Genomic DNA, 17,835 nt, shown 5'->3' with positions numbered 1-17,835 from the left:
CTCTCATGATCGGCCATAGTCTTGAGCCCAGAAAAGATCCTTTTCTTCCAAAGAATGAGGACGAGGATTTATTAGAGGCTGAAATATCCTATCTAAGTGCAATAAGTGCACTATTGTATTTAGCTCAATGCACAAGACCGGATATCTCATTCGCAGTGAACTTGTTAGCCTGACATTGTTCTGCGCCAACACGCCGCCATTGGATTGGTATAAAGACAATCTTTCGATACTTGAGAGGTACGATTGATATGGGCTTGTTTTATCCCTACAGAGATAAAAGAAAAAACGGAAGCATGGGATCGGACCCCAAAAGGCAAAAGGCCACCTTCCGTAAAGAAGATGCTGGTGACACCATCCATGGTGGCCAACGTTCTCCTCCTCCTTTCCATCAAAATAATAATGTTTTGATGGGCTTTGCTGATACAGGGTATCTCTCTGACCCTCACAAAGGTTGCTCCCAAACAGGTTACGTCTTTACCATGGGAAACACCACGATATCTTGGAGATCTACAAAACAGACCCTTGTTGCTACTTCCTCAAATCATGCAGAGATTATTGCTCTACATGAAGCTGTGCGAGAGTGCATATGGCTACGGTCTGTAATCAGACATATCCGAGGAAGTTGTGGTTTGAAGTTTACCACAGATAAACCTACATGCATTTATGAGGATAATGCATCTTGTATTGAACAAATGAAGTTAGGTTTCATCAAGGGCGACAACACCAAGCATATATCGCCTAAGTTCTTTTACAATCAGCAACAACAAACGCTTCTGAATATTGAAGTGAACCAAATCCGATCAGAGGATAACGTAGCAGACTTATTCACTAAGTCGTTACCTAAATCCACCTTCGAGAAACATGTGAAGAGCATCGGACTGAGAAAGTTATCCGAACTCCCACAATTGTAGCAATCAAGGGGAGATATCAACATCAAGGGTAGTATCCAGAAACATTCTCCACAATCAACCCGCGTTGTGCTCTTTTTCTCCTTCGACCAAGGTTGTTTTTTCCCACAGGGTTTTATTACTTGGCAAGGTTTTTAACAAGGCAACTTAGAAGCGCAAGGCCTAGACAATACTATTGACATGAAATATCCAAGGGGGAGTGTTGTAGTATATATGAATCATAGTATGAGTCATAGAATAAATGTCTATATCATGTAATAGGTACTTGAGTGTATAATGTAGGTATAGAGATTTATGTGACATACTTTATGCCAAAGGGCAACAAACATGGCAATTATGATCATTGCAGCCACCATGTGGAGCTGTAGCCCTCAATCAACCAAGGGAAGAATGTCACAAAATTGATTTTCTCTTTGAGCATTCACACTACAAATGTACCCCTATAAATACACTCATTTGGGAAATGAATAAATACACTTGAATCTCCAATCTCTCTGCAACATTACTCTCTCTCTCTCTCTGTTATTTTATGCTTGTACTTAAACATGACAGTCTTAACTCTTGACTTGATGGTGGCCCAAATTGAAGTCTTTGGCTCTCTAACCTTTGAGCGGTAGAGAGCCGTCTGCTTTGACTGGTTGAATTAGTGAGAAGTCAAATTTAATGAATAATGAGTTTGGTTTGACACTGGAGCCTATTGACTTGGTAAAGATCGAATGGGAATAAATCTACAATACTTGCCTAATGATCTTGTTAGAATATGAAATAACGTTGATTATTGCTTTATTTTCAATAATTTGCTCATAAATATAGAGATTAAGGAAATATTGTTCATTGTACAGAACTACAGGTTGCCTGAAACACACAGATGCATTCGAGTAAATATAGCTTTACTTGTTAGAATATGAAATAATGTTGATCAATTGATCATAGCTTTATTTTCAATCATTTGCTCATAAATATAGAGATTAAGGAAATATTGCTCATTGTACAAAACTACAGGTTGCCTGAAACACACAAGATGCATTCGAGTAAATATAGCTTTACTTGTTAGAATATGAAATAATGTTGATCAATTGATCATAGCTTTATTTTCAATCATGCTCATAAATATAGAGATTAAGGAAATATTGTTCATTGTACAGAACTACAGATTCCCTGAAACACACAGATGCATTCAAGTAAAGTAAAAATGCCGAGTTCAGTTGTTCTATTGTATTGATACCAATGTAGGAGAAGAAAGTGCAAGGGATTTTGGAGAAGAAGACAAGTAAGGCTTTGGTGGTATCTGCAAGGACTCAACATTCCCTTCCAACATTTCTATGACTTGTTTCATGGATGGCCGGTTTGAAGGGTCGGTTTGTATGCACCACAAGCTCACGATTATCATCTTCCTTGCTCTGACTTCGTCTTCCTCATTCATGATGCTCTGCAGGCCAAGTTCTTGATCCAATTCAAGACGTTTGTAAATCCAATGTGGAAAATATATCTCACTTGTATCTTCAACTTCAACATTGATGTTCTTTCTTCCCCCGACCATCTCGGAAAGCATCATCCCATAGCTATACACGTCAGATTTGTGCGAGACACCACCAAAGTTTCTACAGAACACTTCTGGAGCAATGTATCCAGCAGTACCTCTTGTAACCAACATTGACACAATGCTCTCTTTTCTGTCACATATTTTAGCAAGGCCAAAGTCAGATATTTTTGGCCAGAAGTTCTCATCAAGAAGAACGTTATGAGGCTTAATGTCAAAATGCAAAATTCTTGCGCTGCAACCGCGATGTAAATACTCTAGTCCTTGAGCAATACCAAGTGAAATTGTTTCCAACATGTCCCATCCCAAGTGATGATCCTTTTGGGGGGGTCTTTGCATCAAATATAAACTTTTCAAGAGATCCATTAGGCATGAACTCATAGACAAGAGCTCTTTTCGAACCCTCAAAACAAAACCCCAACAGGCTGACAATGTTGACATGGGAAGTTGTACTAATGGCTGCAACCTCATTCATAAAGTCTTCTCCATCACCTTTTGGTTTGTTCAAGACCTTCACTGCTACAAGACGGCCGTCATTTAGTTTTCCTTTGTATACACCGCCGTAGCCCCCTTGTCCTAGTTTTCTTTTGAAGGAGTTGGTCATTTTCTTAACTTCCAAATAGCTGTATCTTTTAACTTGGAGTCCCCCATAGTTTCATAGAAAGGCCTCAACAGTTCGCCGCTTTTGGTTTTGCATTTTCCAAAAGAAAATAATTCTATAAGTTGATAACTTTCCCCATAAGCACCAAACAATAACCACTAGAAGCGCCACACCAGCAACTGCTCCAACTGATTATAGAAAAAAATTCGTGAGGAAATATGAGCTAGCTTACAATAAAAAAAGTCAACATAAGAAAGGAGTTATATATATGAACTAAATGGTATATTACCTATTGACAACTGAGTAGCCAAATTTCCAGGTTCTGCAAAATTAATAATCACTGTATAAGAAAATGGTCTGTACTCTGTAGTGCATAACCGGATTAAAGAGGAAGGAAAATGGACATTTCCAACTGTCGCATGACTCATCAGATCAATATAATGTAGAGCAAAAGCAACTTTAAGGGTATTTTTGATTAAGGCATGCATCCCATTGATTTTTGGACGCGAATAATGCAATCAACTCTAGCTCCCAAATGTGTTCAACGACATCTTGGGGTAGCTCATGTGCTTCAGCACATGTGAGAATGAGCTTGTTAGACAGAAAAATCAAATTGGAAGCGAATAAGTCTTGATGGTGGTCATAGTTCTCTATCATGCACGCTACATTTTTCACCTTCAACTATATGCTTTTGCATTTGCATATGCATCATGCATATGTAAACTTACTAGACATGTATACGTGTGTTCTAATTAAGTCAGTAATATGAGGCATAAGTCGTAAGTTGTAAGCATCCAATTCCAATTAGAGTAGGATCACAGAGATGTTTTATATTTTAAGCTGTTCCTGTCTGTCTGAATTAGAACCTTTTTTTATGTCTTCTTAGGTAAAGACAAAAAAATTGACCGAAAAATAAAACCATCAATTCATATAGGGGATAAAAAAGACTCAGACTAACCTTCTTCAGGACAGAAGAAAGGATGACGTTTACCCGGGCAGAAGCACGTTAACCGATCACCAACACTAGTTCCACATTTCCCACCACTGTTCTCACAGTGACTGCAGTTTCTGGCTGACCATTTTACCACAAACCCTGCTTTCAGCCCCTCTCTTATTCCCGCAGCGGTGCCAGTAATACTCACAGTAACATTGGCATATACCCCTTCAATCGTCTCCCGTTCTTTTCCACACTTCACAAGGGCATTTCCGTACTGTGGATCATCCTTGGTCAGGGCCAGAACTGTTGTCCTAGTACGGGTTTTGTTAGAGTATAGCCAAGAGCAGCCAAGCTTGTACTCTGAAAACGACTCATCAACCAAAGAAGAGTTGCAATAGTAGAGCAAAACGAATTCCTTTTGATTTGGAGTCAGCTCGTACTGACCATTTAGCAAGGTAAACTTTTCGAGATATCCAAGACAATCTCCGTCTAATTCTTGATCAAATTGTGAGACGTGAAGAGTTTGGTTATCGTAATTGATTGCGTTAATCGTTGCGTACCTGAAATTGCCACCAGGGAGTCTGAGGCTGTTTTCATAGCAGTAGAGCTTGAAACCAGGGTAGCCGCAATACGATTCTTGTTGTTCTTCGAGATAGAAGGGATACTTGATGGTCAGGTTACCACAAGTTTGGGGCCTACTGCAGGCTTCGTACTGTGAGTCCACAGCAGATGAGCTTTTTTAATTGCAAAAGGATAATGAGAACACAAATATTTATCAATGGAGAAGACCGATTACATATTTGATACATTTTCGATCCAGGAAATTCAATTGTGGTACAGGGAATAATTGAAACAGACAAATTAAGATGATCTATGAAAATTAATATATATGCTTCAATTCAGACTGGAGAGACAGTATAGCTTTACAAAAAAAAAAAACAATGACATTATTTGGTCTTCGATTGGAGTCGTCGGCCGGTGTAGATGGTCTGGTCTCCTATAGGCTAATTAAATATCCAATTTTTAATTTGGAATTCGAGAGTAGTTGAACACAGTTTCCACGAAGATGACTGCGTTTCGTAGAAGCCACGTTACCTGAACAGGAACAGCATATTAGGTCCCGTTTGGAAGCAAGATTTGAATTTGGATTTGGATTTTGATTTCAAATCAGATGTTTTAAAATACGTGTAAATGTGTAATTGAAATCTGAGTATTTAAAAATTTTACTGTTTGGATTACAACTCCCAACTATTAATCTCTGAAGTCTGGTGCTCTCCTCTCCAACTCGGCCGAATCAACCATTGAATCAATCTCCAATGAATCTCAGATCCCCAACCGGAGCTTCACCTCCATGAACGACGATTTCCATGTTGCAGACCAATCATCGGAAGGGTAGATGAAAGGATAAGAGAAGTTATACTACTCTAATCACTCTGATGAGTCATTTCATTCCCACAACATCCTCCTTATTTTGACACTCCAAACAAAAGTAAGGTTTTTTTGAACTAGAACGAATGCTCGATCACATTTCAAAATTCATCACAGCTTCATTTTTATCCCTTATCATTCACAGTCCATATGTTGGATTCAAAATGAGACATGACAAATAAAATACATATAAAGTAACAAGTCACATACAGAGTTCTATTAATGTATTGATACTAATGTTGTACGTAGTAGAACAATCTGCCACTGCAGGGGATTTTGAAGGAGAAGACTAGTAAGGCTTAGGTCGTATCTTCAAGGACGTACTCCACATTTCCTTCCAGCAGTTCTATCACTTCCTTCATTGCTGGTCGGTTTGAGGGATCAGTTTGTATGCCCCACAAGCTCACTATTATCATCTTCCTTACACTTCCTTTGTCCTTCTCATTTGTGATGCAGTGCAGGCCAAGCTCCTCGTCCAGTTCAAGACGCTTGTAAATCCAGTGTGGAAAATATATCTCACTAGTATCTTCCACTTCAACCTTGATTTTCCTTCTTCCTCCAACCATCTCCGAAAGCATCATTCCATAACTATACACAACGGATTTGTGCGAGATTCCTCCGAAGTTTCTACAGACCACCTCTGGTGCAATGTATCCAGCAGTACCTCCTCTTGCATACAACATTGACACAATACTCTCTTTCCCATCACAAATTTTGGCAAGGCCAAAATCAAGGATTTTAGGTGAGAAGTTCTCATCAAGAAGAATGTTACGAGGCTTAATGGCAAAATGCAAAATTCTTGTGTTGCAGGCTTGCAGCCACGACGTAAATACTCCAGCCTCGAGCAATGCCAAGTGAGATTCTTTCTAATGCTTCCCATCCGAAATGATGATTTTTTGGGGGTTATTTGCATCAAATATGAACTTCTCAAGAGATCCATTAGGCATGAATTCATAGATAATAAGAGCTCGTTTTGAACCCTCAAAGCAAAACCCCAACAAGCTGACAACGTTGACATGGAAAGTTCTACTAATGACTGCGACCTCGTTCATAAATTCTTCTCCATCACCTTTTGATCTGTTTATGACCTTCACTGCTACAAAGACGGTCGTTCTTTAACTCTCCTTTGTATACACCACCGGCCATTGCCTTCTTGCCCCAACTTTTTCTTGAAGGAGTTGGTCATTTTCTTGACATCCGAATAGCCGTATCTTTTAACTTGAAGTAGCCCGTAGTTCATAAGAAAGGCCTTAATAGTTTTACAACTTTGGTCTTCCCTCTTCAAAATGATACTAGATCTTTGGAATGAACTGGTGGACCTAATTAAGAGGCTAACAATAACCGCTAGAGTGATTAATCCAGCAACTGCAACCAAATGATCAAAGAAAGGGAATGGCGATGTCATTCAATGCATATGCAATTAGATGTAGGTAAAATATATATAAAACTTTTCTGAATTTTGGCCCATAAAAACTGAGATGATTCCCTAGCTGGCTAGCACATCTTATATTCTTGTGGCTTGAAACTTAATCAGTTTATGCGTGCAAACACTTTTATCAGTTTATGTAACTGAAGAAATCGAAGTGTGTGTGTGTGTGGCTTACATTATTGTACTATCTCCCATATCAGATACTCTGCTGTAACATAACTAAAAGCAAAAATGGTGTTAGCTAAAGTAAACAAGATTGAAGTATGACCAATCAAATGATAAACCAATCATTAATTGATCAAGCATACTTGTCTTCTCTTACGTGATATTCCTTTTCTCTATTTGTAATTATCTTATATATCTTCTCCTAGACGTATAGATAGGTTTCTGTATACCGGTCTTTATCTTTCCTATAAGTAGTCTCACACTCCTAATACAATTGTACTTGTAAGTTGTAAGTTATTGATCAATACATAAACAATCGTTAGCCACAATTCATAGTGTGCTTATAATAAGGTCGTAGGTGGTGTAATTACTATTAATAGAGCTAGATTATACAAAATAGACTTACGTTACCACTATGACAACAAATTTGTTGTCACATTTGTAAATGTGTGGTATGACATACAAGTATGTATTATAGAAGGATTTTTTAGGCTCAACTTTTTTTTTTTTTTTACATAAGAACTTTAACTTGTAATCATATGGTGACAATTACCATCGCTATCATGGGCATCTTGAATTTCAACAAGAGCTAAAATGAACCTAGAGTGGTTAATGAGAAGGCATAATTAATGTTGAACAAACCATAAGTTGTCTGAATGGTTGTCCAATTACAGAGTTGAAGCGCACTCTTTGGAAATATAAAAACAATAAAGCTACAAATTGCTGCAATCTATCTTGGTCCCAGAAAAGCCAGCTATGCTGCTTGCCATTGCTCGCAATTGAGGTGCTCACAGTACCATAGTCCAACTAAAACACATTGAAATAATGGAGAATAAATTCCACCAATTTGTAGGCTAAGTAAATGAACGAAACCTCTAAAGGAAGACTTAAGTTATGTATGACATCAAACCACAACGCAATTGCCGGTGAGCTGTGATCTGTTGGAAAGTTATATTCCAACATTGTAAAAATTATGGGTTCGATTCTCACTAACATATGTAAGAGTGTGATGGTTTAAGGGTGTTTTTAAATAAACAAATAATAAAAAGAAAAATAGAAACCACTAGCAATGGTACCCGCGCTTTGCCGCGGGATTTGTTGTTGGTAATAATTTACAATAATGAAAGATATAATTAAAAATGACTTTATTATTGATCAAATTGATAAAATACCAATAGTATTTTTGTGAAGAGATGAAAACTGTTCGCAATTGAACTGCGCTACAAAGTACTTCCATATCATCTGATTTGATGTCCATCACCACAAATTGTTCTATGATCCAATATGTATCCCTCTGGACACTCAGCTTCTTGTTTTGCTATCCAACAGTTGCATCCAGCGGCATTAGCAGTACCTCACCTGGAGGCAACTCCCCTCTTGAATTCAATTTTCTTATCAGGCAGACTTGATTTGGCAAAACAATGTCAGTAATTGGTCTCTCATCCCTAAATGGTATATTACTTTACAAAGTGCTTAGTGGCCAAGAAGAAGCCTCCGCTTAATGTCTCGATGTATCAACTTTGGTTCAATGGCGTTGTGTAACTAAGCAAGACTGCAAAAAGTATATCTTGTTAAATAAGAACAACACCTTGGCATCAAAGGCAAAGTGAGATATCTATGGTGACGAATACTTGCATGAAGTCACTGCTCCAAGTTTCCATTGTTGATATACATGCAATATATTTGAGATAAATATTTTGCTCTTGACACTCATAGCAGGTATGCACAATTATATATCAAGAGTAGGTGGAAAACAAATGTACCCATCGAAACCCAGAAACATACGATAAGAAAAAAAACTCAGCAAGTAAAATAAAAAATAGTAAAAGAAACAAACCTCGTTTGTCAGCTCGGCATAGTAAACAGCCCGAAAACTACCTTGTGTAATCTTATCGAAATTAGCTAAGAAAAAATCAAAATTCAAAAGGAATTAGGAAAAGGTGGATTATTAACCTGAAGAATATCAAAAGAGAAGACGAAAAATAAGAAGAGAAACCATACCCCAAGACATATATGTCTGATGGATTATTAACCTGAAGAAAATTGTCCAGATTAAGGCCACCATGGGGAGGTTTCCCCCTACATTCCAGGTTGCTACAAAAACTCTGAAAGACAAACCCGAAAGAGATGTATTTAAAAAGTTGTGTCATATATTGTAATAAGGAAAGCAACATGAAACAGACACAGAAAAAAAAAGTGAACAATTTAAGGGAGAGAACTAAATTAACCTGAAGAATATTTTTGATGACTGTCATAAAAACTTGAATTGGGCTGCATCATAATCAAATTAACTGAAGGGGGCACATGTTGCATCAGATACCTAAAATGCTGCAACATAAAAGCTAGTGTTAATATACCTAGAACGCAGCATGTACCATGATGTATTTTCAGTTGGCTATCAATTCGTAGATAGTAATTGATACTATGCTTATGCTTCAGTATGGAAGGTCATAATGATGCTGGTCCTGTTGATAGTGATCTAATCTCTATATTTCAATCATTCAAATTATTTTGTGTTTTACGTATTCTGCTTTTGTTCTATTATGTATTAATCAACCTATAGAGAGTCATTTGATTTTTTAACTCCACTGTAAAATGAAAATTGACAATTAATAAAAACAACAGGAACAGAGAATAATGTATCAATCATTTGTGTATGAGTAAAGAAAAGAAAAAGAATCCGTTTCATGTTATGCATATACAATTTTATCTCAGAGATCGACAAGGCTATGAGATCCTCATTGATCAGCTAGTGAACTTTAATTTTAATATATGAACTAATTTGTATCTCATATCAACTTTTTATCATGAGAAAATATAGTTATGTATCAGGTGATAATGACTATCAGTGCATACCATGTCACTTTTTATATGAGTGTTTAACATGAAACCATATATGTCTAAATGTACTATGTAGATCAAATTATGAAAACATATGTGACCGATTGCACTTGTATACATACCTGAAATAGATTATTTGAGGAGCAGTGGGCACCAAGCTAGAGAGTAGAGATTAGCTGAACTGTTAGCTTCATCAAAAGCAAATGGAGCTTGTAAATAATCTGCTATATAGGCCAGTATCAGTAGGTGTCCCCAGATAAATCACCACCCTTTCAATACGTACAACCATTAGACTTAGCGCACACTACAAAAATAAAGAAAGCAAATTCAACCTATGAACAATTCAATCAAAAACACTACAAATTTCAAAAACAAAATCACAACCCAAATTTTCACCCTTGCCAATCGTTCTGATAGAAGGCATATCAAAATTCACAAAACAAAATGCTACCACAATCTTGGATCTCTCCTATTCACAAAACAAACCCAAATTCACAATCCAAAACGCTACAACAAATCAAAAATCAAAAGCTGTGAAAACCAAACCCCTCCTGTTTGCTTTAAGCCCAACCTTTATATCTCACAGCTTGATCAATACAGTTCATACCTGCCTTTGACGATGCGTCTCTTGAACCAAAAGTAGAATGAATAGTTTGCACTTGACTGCACTCGACGAAGGCTTCCAGAACACACCACAAAACTCACGCCTTTTTTATCTCTGTATAGAACTCGAGGGCAGAACTGGAATTTCGCATGTGAACATTGATGAACAGTGCTTAGAAACAGTGTAGGAGCTTTAGTATATAGTAAATATGAAACACGTCTCCTTGAATATTACACTAGCTTGCTAGCTGAAGACACTCCTAAAAGAAAAAAATAAATACATACCATTCCCCGCCCTCGAACACACCACAAAGACGGTCACTGCTACAAAGATGGTCGTTCTTTAACTCTCCTTTGTGGAGTGTCTTCAGCTCCCAGTGACCCAGTCCCCACGTGTCCCCCAAATCCCAAAAACAAAATTTTAGAAGGTATTGGTCTGACCGCCTTACCTAGATTTGGGCCAAAGCCCAAACTTCAACCCAATCAACTAGGGGCACCTATATTGCTTTGGACACAAGTGCTCGTTGACACACTGCTGTGAATTGCAGGACCACCTGCGTCAAGCATCACCATAGTACCATTGTCCTCCGCCTCTGGATCAAATTTTGAACGAACTCGCCATGAACTCAGCCAATCCTCAAGAGAAACCAGAGCATGGACCAACAATTAGCGCTTACACCCTCCCCACGTAACCAACTCAATCACGGAAATCCAACTACTCCGGTAGGAAAGAACCCTGTCAGAGCTTCATAAGACGGGAAAGAAACCCTGTGCAACTCGTCACTAACAAATGTAAAAGCCTTGATCCACTCGATCACATCCCTCACCAAGTCACCAGCGAAAGGCCAAATTCTCAAAACTTCCAATCTCCAGAAACTTTGAGGCGTCCCCTACTCAATGATCTCAATGATCACATCCCAACTCAATGATCTCGCCAAACACAAGAATCGGGTTTCGGCAAGATGATGTCTTTTTGTATCTATAGTGAGCGCCCCGAGGTGCAGACTCGTAGGTTTCAAAAGGTCAAAGGTCGCCCCAAGGTGCAGACTCGTTGGATAGTTGAGAGTAAGCAACGAGATGCAAAGATCAAGGCTCCACTTGAGGCCGGCGCTGTATGCAAGTCTTGAACCCAAAGCCATGACGGCTAGGGTTTGCGAGGAGTTATAATCTTGAACATGGCAAAATTTTAAAAAGCACAATCCAGAAAGAAAAAAATATAACGTAGAGCACGATCTAAAAAAAATATAACGTAGAGTTTATCGCTATTATAACCGGCCGAAGTTGGGACCGAGAACTTTTTATGACTAAAGGAATGTTATTCCTAAATAGACTTATAGAGCAATCATGGTTTGTATAAATACTCACTGCATGCATTTAACATTTTAGGAAGACCAGAGAAGCTCCAACAGAGCTGGGATGGGTTCAAAAATGAATACAAAATGCAGAAGTGAAAATGGATGCAATTAACTTCATAAAATGCTTATGTTAAGATGATATCAGAAATGCTTATGATTAAGATGATATCAGAAATTTGATGCAAGTAATCCATTTCCAAGCATGCACAATTGCTTAGAAGTGGCAGTCCAGAAATTCCACGACAGAAATAAGAGGAAAAAAAATATATAAAAACATAAACAACAATTGCTAACCAGAGTACACAACTGTTCTTAGTTGTCATTTATCAATTCCTAAAGGGCTCATAGGCATATCATATCAATGAGGGCTGAAACCGATAGGGAAGATAAAAACAGACTGCCAACATAACGGCTAACTTAATTGTTGATCGAAAAGGAAGACTTCAATCTTTCAGCAAGAAGTGGAAGTGTCTTTATTCCATCTTCGGTCGTTTGTTGAACACATGACTCCAAATCATTGAGTGCACTAGTTTTGACCTGTTGAAGCTTAGCTGCATCAAACTTGTCTTGACAGACCATCAGTGCCCTACTCAACCTTTCCTGCACACAAGATACACAAGAGTGAGGACTGAGGAGTCAGTTTGCTAGAATACAACCTAGGAAAATAATACAGAATGCATAACTTTATCTTCTATAATCAGCATAAACTACAAATAAATTTGAAAAAAAATAAGAAATAAACAAGTCCCTTTTATACAAAGTGGCACAGATCAAACTTGATACACATTCAACCAAAAAGAAGTCTCTGATCATGAGTGGATTCCAGATGAAATCACAATTAAGATTGTGATCCCTTCAATTAACTGGTCATGTCTTAATGGACAGTTTAAGTATAGTAAACTAAAATAACACAAGAAAAATTGTTTAATTACTACTATCTTCGAATAAAATTACTACAATATGGAATGGAAAAGTACGACTGAAGTAGCAAGGCCAAAGTTATCTGTATCAAAGCCCTCTACCACATCATTTGCTGACAAAATATTGTGAAAACTTATGTTGCCTAACCTAACTGCTTCTATATACAAAAAGAATACAACAATTTACATGTCACCTATACATCACTGACTCCATTACCACGGCAACCTCCATTGTCATTAACAACTGCATCATTTATCAAGCCAAAGCTATGCTACAATCACTGTTCACACCACCAGGACTGCAACTGAGTAGGTTAATCCTCAACAACTATGAATGTCTTTGAAAAAGAGCCAGTTACAGCAATCGCATTAACTCCGGCAAAAAACTACATAAAGGATCATCTTACTGTTTGTATTTGGCATGAATGTAAATGGTCCAACATAAACCACTGAAAACCTACTGCAGTACACTAGAAACATTTTTTTCAGGAATCTTTGCCCAAGTTCAATAACTTTTATACATCATGATTTTCAACTTTCTATTACACATTATGTTCAGTTTCTATATAGTTTTGAAATGACAATACTTGGCTGCCCACCTAAAGCCACTCTTAACCAATTCCTCATGTGTCTCTCCCACAACCCAACACTTGTCCTTTTTGGATTTTTAACACAACCCTTTCTCTTCTTCCCCCATCAGTTCTGCATTCCAATTCTTAACACAATAGTGACATCTTCAAGGACCCAACCAGCTTTAACACATAGAGCTCTAAAGACCTCATTGTTCTCACAGTGCTTGAAGCTTGTAGCTAGCCTGAGCTCTGAGTCCAGAGTATATCTTAGCAGCAATACCTCTTCTCGTTCACTCCCTCCTTCATCTTGTTGTTCTCTCTCTTCTTCCAAGTATGTAACCTCCCCGATGACCACCGCCGCGGTCATTCCCGATCACCCGCCTTTGACCCCCTGTGAGCCTTCACTCTCTAAAGTTGGTTTGATTACATGTGAAGAATTCGAACAATGGGGAAGAAGAGAAGGGGATATCAGATGTTACAAAGGGAAAAGGGGCAGGTGTTGGGCTGTGGGTTATACACGTTAGGGATGGTTAGGAAGTGCTGCCCACATATAGGCAGCCAAGTATAATTCATTTTGAACTATATATGGAGTGAAAGGAGTGAAAGAATATCATGAGGGCTATTTGTTGATATTTAAAGGTTTAAGCGTTTAGGCTTTTAGCGAAGTGAAGATGGAAAAAAATAGTGCATTCACTGTCATGGGGATATCTTTTTGTTCCTAGTTTTGTTACAGACAAAGGGCTGACACTTCAGAAACAATGAGAACCTATGGTGGGAGGTCAAGCAAGGTAATATCTCATTGCGCAGGAAATCAAAGCAGACAAAAAAAACCCTTGATACATTGTGTGGATGTAATCAAACACTCAAGTCCTTGAAATTTAAACGTCAGTAAAGTATAAACAAAAACCTCCTATAGCATGCAAGACTTTACAACACCACAAGCTAAACTTCCTACAGATTTTCACACTGAGAGATGCAGGAGCAAAGAAGCACTTACTTGAAACTTGGCCATCTCATTCTCAACTCTCTGTTGAGCACCAACAACAGGCACGCTACAATTTTCAACGCAATTGCCAATCTCTTGTTCGCTTCTCCTCCTATCAAAACACTCGTATGCACATTTAAAGTATGCTTGCTGCCAAAAGAAAAAATAATAGAAATAATAATTAAACCATTGAAAATCTGAGAGACAGAAGAAAAACAGAAGACATACTACTACTACTTTTTACAACATACAGAATCTAGTTATGCCTGTATTTACTCATCTTTCTGATATTCAGATGAAACATAGACATATATGTATGGTTTGCTAACAGTCCAGAAAAGTTTTTAACAAATGTCAGAATTTACAAAATAATAATGATCAGAAAGAATCCCCAAACAAGAAAATGCAATTAATTAATTTCATTAGTATCAATCATCACATCAACAAACTCAATTTCAGGTATTTGACCAAACAGACCACAACTATGATTTTATCTCTACAATAATTTTTCTCAGAAACGAAAGAGAGCAATGAGTGGAATACCAGTGTCGATCCATACCAACAAAAGAAACCTCTATCCAAATTTAATCGAAAAAAGGAAGAGAAAAACCCCAATTGATCGCAGATATGCAATACCCATGAGAGATATATATACCTGTAGGGTGAAATTGACATGGTCTTGGACCGGAGAGAGATACTTTTGGGCAGCCGCATTCACGTCTTGTAGCTTTTGTCTAACCCTCTCTGATACCAATTGCTCTTCCATCGCTGCCATGTGATCCATTTTGCAATTCGGGGCTTTGGGGTTGCAAAGGGTTTAGGGTTTTGTGTGGTAATATGTTAAACAACAATTTAAAATAAATAGGAACGGCCCTTCTTTTTATTTTTTATTTTTTATTTTTATTTTTTTTTTTTTTTGAGAAATCGGCTGTTCCTCTTTGGCTATGCTATACCTAGGCCTCGTCAACGGGCCGGGCCGGGCCGAGCCCGGCCCATTTATAGCGGGCTTGGAGCGGGCCGGGCCGGGCCTAATTACTGTTTTAAATAGTGGCGGGCCGGGCCGGGCCGGGCTTTCCTATAAATCCTAAGATCCAAGCCCGTCCATATAAGGCGGGCCTTGCGGGCTTTTACGGGCCAGGCCGGGTAGCCCACCTTTTTACGGGCTGGGCCGGGCTTTATTTACAAAGACATTTACGGATGCTATTTTTCCTTTTAAGGGGTTTGGAACCTAGTCTTTATTTACAAAGACATTTACGGATGCTATTTTTCCTTTTAAGGGGTTTGGAACCTAGCCGAACTAGGAGGCTCATCCCCACGCCCGATTGAATTAATTGAAATAAGCAAAATCATTCCCAATAACAACTTAAAACAAAAGCAGATTAATAATACAACTTCTATATCTACTTAGGCATGTTGTCTTCCATAAGGTTGTTCCTCTTCTTCGCATCTGACTTGGCAACATTGAGGCTCATGTGAACTGTGAACAAATCAGCCATTCTGCCCATAGACAACCAGCTAGTAAAAACAAAGGAGAGAGAAGGCTTGTATACCTAGAATGGCCTGTGATGCATGAAAGAGTGCATTATTTCCTGTCGACAATTGAAACAATGTTAGACATCCAAATCAGTACAGCTGCTACTCTAGTACTTCAAATTTCCAATCGTAAATGAAAATGACGCTAATAGCAACAGCGCATTGTAAAAATGAAATAATATAATTGTCTCATCACTATACAAAGCCTTGAACAGGATCTCACATCTCAATCCTTTTTTATATTACAAGCTATAATAACTTTGTACTAAAATCAAATATACAATTAGGGACTTCAATGACCAAGACAACAATGCAGCAATTAAAACAAAGAAAGCAAATCAGGAAAATTACAGAGAAGCTGAGAAGGAAACCAGTGGGGAGGTTTCAGCTCAAAAAAACCAATCTACCACTTCATTATAAGTTGTTATGACTCATGAGGATTTCAGTTGCCAAATTAGCTACTTATTGCAGCTTTAACAATCTGAAAGTGCAGCTTTAACAGTAAGATTAAAGCATTACCAGCAAGATTAAGGCGGGATATTGGTTGAAAGCTCATGGGATTCAACTTGTCTCACCTACACATTCAAAGACCAATTAAAGAATAAATAACCAGTAAATATGTTATTGCTGAAATTAAAAAAATAGAAGCAATGAGCCAAAAACAATATACATGTTCATCGGACTCCATTCCAGAATCATCAGATTCATTCCCAGCTTCAATTCCAGCTTCATCTTCACTATTTTCCATCCAATCTGGTCGTCCTTCCCTAATGAGCCTCCTTTCTTCAACTAGCTGCATTTCACGCTGAGCCTCTTGCATCCTTGATTTTGCTAAACTCCAATCTTTCAAGCAAATCAACGCCTCTATTGTATTTGGACTCAAGCTAGCCCTTCTCTCGGATACAATTCTACCTCCTGCACTAAAACATGACTCCGAAGCTACAGTAGAAGCTGGAATTGTTAGCAAATCTCTAGCCATGCGAGAAACTACAGGATATAATGGTTCATTTGATTTCCACCAAGCCAAGACACTAAATTGATTATCATCATCAACTTCAATAGTTGGTAAATCATAGTACATTTGTAAATCATTAGAAGTCGCAGAGGAAGTATATGAAGATGATACCTTTGCCCTTTTCAAACTTTGCATTGAGAAATTACCAACAATAGGCAATGCTATAGAACCCGGAGATAAACTCGAGGTTGAAGAAGTTAAATTTTCAGATTGCCTAGGTGCTACATCGGACACAATATCCTTCTTATATGTTTCATAAAGAGCTTGCAATTCAGTTCTTAACTCTATCAATTTTCTATCAACATCAAGTTGTTCAATACCCATGCATTTTAACCATTCTCCAATAGCAAATAACTTAAATCTAGGATCTTTAATTGTAGCAAAGCAAAAAGCTTTGGGAAATGTACCCCAATACTTATCAAATTTCTCCTTCATTGCAGCCAATGCATCCTTAAAGACATGAAAACCAGAATATGCCTCAAATGCAAAATGGATATCTATTAAACAATTAATAACACGACATGATGTAGGGTAATAGACACCTGAAAATATCTTAGTTGAGGATGCAAAAATCCCTAAAAAGCCATTAACTAGTTGAGCAATTGACCAATCTTGTTCCGATGGAACATCTAAATTGCAAGACCGTGATTCATTCACTTTTAGAGCATACCTATTCAAAGGCCCTTTATATCTTATAGCTACTTCTAAAAGTTCATAAGTGGAATTCCACCTATGAGGCACATCATTGTCAATATTTTTTTTTGGCAATTGCAAATCATTACAACAACGCATCCACAATTCATGTCTCTTATTAGAAGAATTCATGCTTCGAACAACATTGACTATTTTATCAATAGATGGACCTAAAATATGTAAACCATCTTGCACAATCAAATTCAAAATATGAGCACAACAACGAACATGAAACAACCTTTTAGGCGCTGCCTCAAGCATAAGATAAGTGGGAAGAATAACAGCAACCACATCATTATTCGTAGCATTG

General features: G+C 37.8%; 1 protein-coding gene, 1 long non-coding RNA gene and 2 pseudogenes across 3 annotated transcripts; all 4 read right to left on the bottom strand.

Moving 5' to 3' along the window:
- Positions 1-1,933: 1,933 nt before the first annotated feature.
- On the bottom strand, positions 1,934-3,100 carry LOC133711580 (LEAF RUST 10 DISEASE-RESISTANCE LOCUS RECEPTOR-LIKE PROTEIN KINASE-like 2.4; annotated as a pseudogene).
- Positions 2,954-6,654, bottom strand: LOC133711578 (probable LRR receptor-like serine/threonine-protein kinase At4g29180; annotated as a pseudogene).
- A 1,469-nt stretch (positions 6,655-8,123) lies between these two features.
- LOC133707823 (uncharacterized) lies at positions 8,124-10,149 on the bottom strand. 2 transcript variants are annotated; one of them, XR_009845313.1, is made up of 5 exons: positions 9,972-10,149; positions 9,237-9,336; positions 9,010-9,113; positions 8,640-8,910; positions 8,124-8,560 (listed from the first exon to the last, which is right to left on the bottom strand). It is a non-coding gene; the product is annotated as an uncharacterized LOC133707823 (long non-coding RNA). The 2 variants fall into 2 exon arrangements; XR_009845312.1 differs by having other exon boundaries at positions 8,124-8,910.
- A 1,799-nt stretch (positions 10,150-11,948) lies between these two features.
- LOC133710426 (uncharacterized) lies at positions 11,949-15,117 on the bottom strand. Its single transcript, XM_062136492.1, has 3 exons — positions 14,940-15,117; positions 14,297-14,434; positions 11,949-12,407 (listed from the first exon to the last, which is right to left on the bottom strand). Exons 1-3 carry the CDS (start codon positions 15,066-15,068, stop codon positions 12,225-12,227), a joined length of 450 nt encoding a protein of 149 aa, XP_061992476.1. The 5' UTR covers positions 15,069-15,117; the 3' UTR covers positions 11,949-12,224.
- Between the last annotated feature and the right edge of the window lie 2,718 nt (positions 15,118-17,835).

Source organism: Rosa rugosa, chromosome 5 (assembly GCF_958449725.1).
Source record: "Rosa rugosa chromosome 5, drRosRugo1.1, whole genome shotgun sequence".
Lineage (NCBI taxonomy): Eukaryota > Viridiplantae > Streptophyta > Magnoliopsida > Rosales > Rosaceae > Rosa > Rosa rugosa.
This window is presented reverse-complemented; position numbering and strand designations above follow the sequence as displayed.

Excerpts from the sequence above, each read along its gene's own strand:
- LOC133710426 (XM_062136492.1), bottom strand. The coding sequence starts at position 15,068 with ATGGATCACATGGCAGCGATGGAAGAGCAATTGGTATCAGAGAGGGTT. Across the intron at positions 14,435-14,939 it reads ATGTCAATTTCACCCTACAG|CAAGCATACTTTAAATGTGC; the intron begins GTATATATATCT and ends TTCTTTTGGCAG. Across the intron at positions 12,408-14,296 it reads ATGAGATGGCCAAGTTTCAA|GAAAGGTTGAGTAGGGCACT; the intron begins GTAAGTGCTTCT and ends TCTTGTGTGCAG.